The sequence below is a fragment of the Myotis davidii genome, unplaced genomic scaffold (assembly GCF_000327345.1).
Source record: "Myotis davidii unplaced genomic scaffold, ASM32734v1 scaffold566, whole genome shotgun sequence".
In the NCBI taxonomy this organism is placed as follows: Eukaryota; Metazoa; Chordata; class Mammalia; order Chiroptera; family Vespertilionidae; genus Myotis; species Myotis davidii.
The window spans coordinates 1,361,789-1,363,388 of NW_006296617.1; the positions used below are offsets into that span (position 1 = coordinate 1,361,789).

General features: G+C 58.8%; 1 protein-coding gene across 1 annotated transcript in view; it reads left to right on the top strand.

The window, feature by feature from the left end:
- EHD2 (EH domain containing 2) overlaps positions 1-1,600 on the top strand; it is a 22,239-nt gene that overhangs the window by 15,765 nt on the left and 4,874 nt on the right. The window contains exon 4 of the mRNA XM_006772048.2: positions 118-282. Within this exon, the coding sequence (XP_006772111.1) occupies positions 118-282 (165 nt within the window). The remainder of the gene's footprint in view (positions 1-117; positions 283-1,600) is intronic.

The window sequence follows — 1,600 nt, forward strand, 5'->3', positions numbered from 1 at the left end:
CCGGCAACCTTTCGGTACATGGGAGGGCACCCATCCCATGGTGCCCCACCGGCCTGGGCACCTGTGATGAGCCGGCAGGTGGCCTGCGGCCGGCTCAGGCGAGAACTCCCCCCACAGGTCCACGCGTACATCATCAGCTACCTGAAGAAGGAGATGCCCTCCATGTTCGGGAAGGACAACAAGAAGAAGCAGCTGATCATGAAGCTGCCCGTCATCTTCGCTAAGATCCAGCTGGAGCATCACATCTCGCCGGGCGACTTTCCGGACTGCCAGAAGATGCAGGTGGGCGGCCGCCCCGGAGGGAGGCTGGGGGGCGGGGGTGGGGGCAGGCAGGCAGGAGGCGGGCAGGCTTCTGTGGGCTCCGGGATGGGGCCTTGAAAACCAGAGGGATGCATGGCAGGTTCTGGAAAGCACCTCCTGCAAATGGTTCCGTGGGAGCGTGGTTTGATGAGGTAGGAAAAGGGAGTGAAGACGAAAACCCCAGATAATGATGGCTTAATTAGGACAGAAGTTTATTTCTCTCCTTCATAAATAAAAGCCCTGGAAGAAGATTTAGGGCTGGTTTATGCTTCACAGAGCCAGGGACCCAAGCCCTTTCTTAGTTCCCCTCCAGGCCCAAGAACCCCTCACGGCACAAAACGGCTGTGGAGACTCCGGCCCTTGCGTCTGCATTCCAGCCAGCGAGGAGTGGGGAGGGCCGGGGAGGGGAGGGGAGGGGAGGGAAAGCTAACGGGACAGTCTCTCTCTTTATAAAGCAGCGCTGTCCCACGCACCTTCTACGATGATGAAAGTGCGTTATGCTGCGACCTCCAAAACGGTAACCACTAGCCACATCAGAACTGAAATTTTAGGTTGTATTTCATTTTAACTCATTTCAGTTTAAATAGTCACACGTGGCTACTGTGTTGAACAGGGCGAGTCCACCAACGTTGCACTTGTGACTTGTGCTGATGTCCAGTTGGTCAGAACTTCGTCGTGGCCTTGGCCAACTGCAAGGGGAGCTGGGAAGTGCAGTCTCTCTTCTACGTGGCCAGGAACCGCGTAGCATTCAGGGACCCCAGTGCTGGTCTTAGGGGACGAGTGAGAGGCTCCTCACGTATCCAGGCGCAGGGTTAACAGGTGCTGGGGAAAGCCGGGGGTCCGGGTAGACGGAGAGGAAGTGGGCAGGTCAGGAGTGACCGTGGAGACAGCGTTCAGGCTCAGGCACGGAGGCGGGAGCCGCCTGGCCCGGGCTGGGCCTGTTCTGGGGGCTGACCTGCAGAGCCTGTGACCTTTGGGTCTGAGACGTCTCCGGCCCAGGACGGAGGGATTCTGGGAGAGTGCATGCATTCGCCTTGGCCGCTCGCTTAGCTCCGTGAACTTGGGCAAGTTGCTTCGTTTTCTGAGCCTGTTTCTCCAGCTGGGAAATGGGCATCCTGGCAGCAGTGTCTGCCCGCTGCCGCGAGCACTGGGTGCTAATGCTTTCAAACCCCTCAGAACAGGGTCTGGCTCAGGGTGTGGACTTGCTCAAGGCCTTTCAGCCTCGCCCTGACCGGTTTGGCTCAGTGGATAGAGCGTCGGCCTGTGGACTGAAGGGTCCCGGGTTCGATTCCGCCCAAGG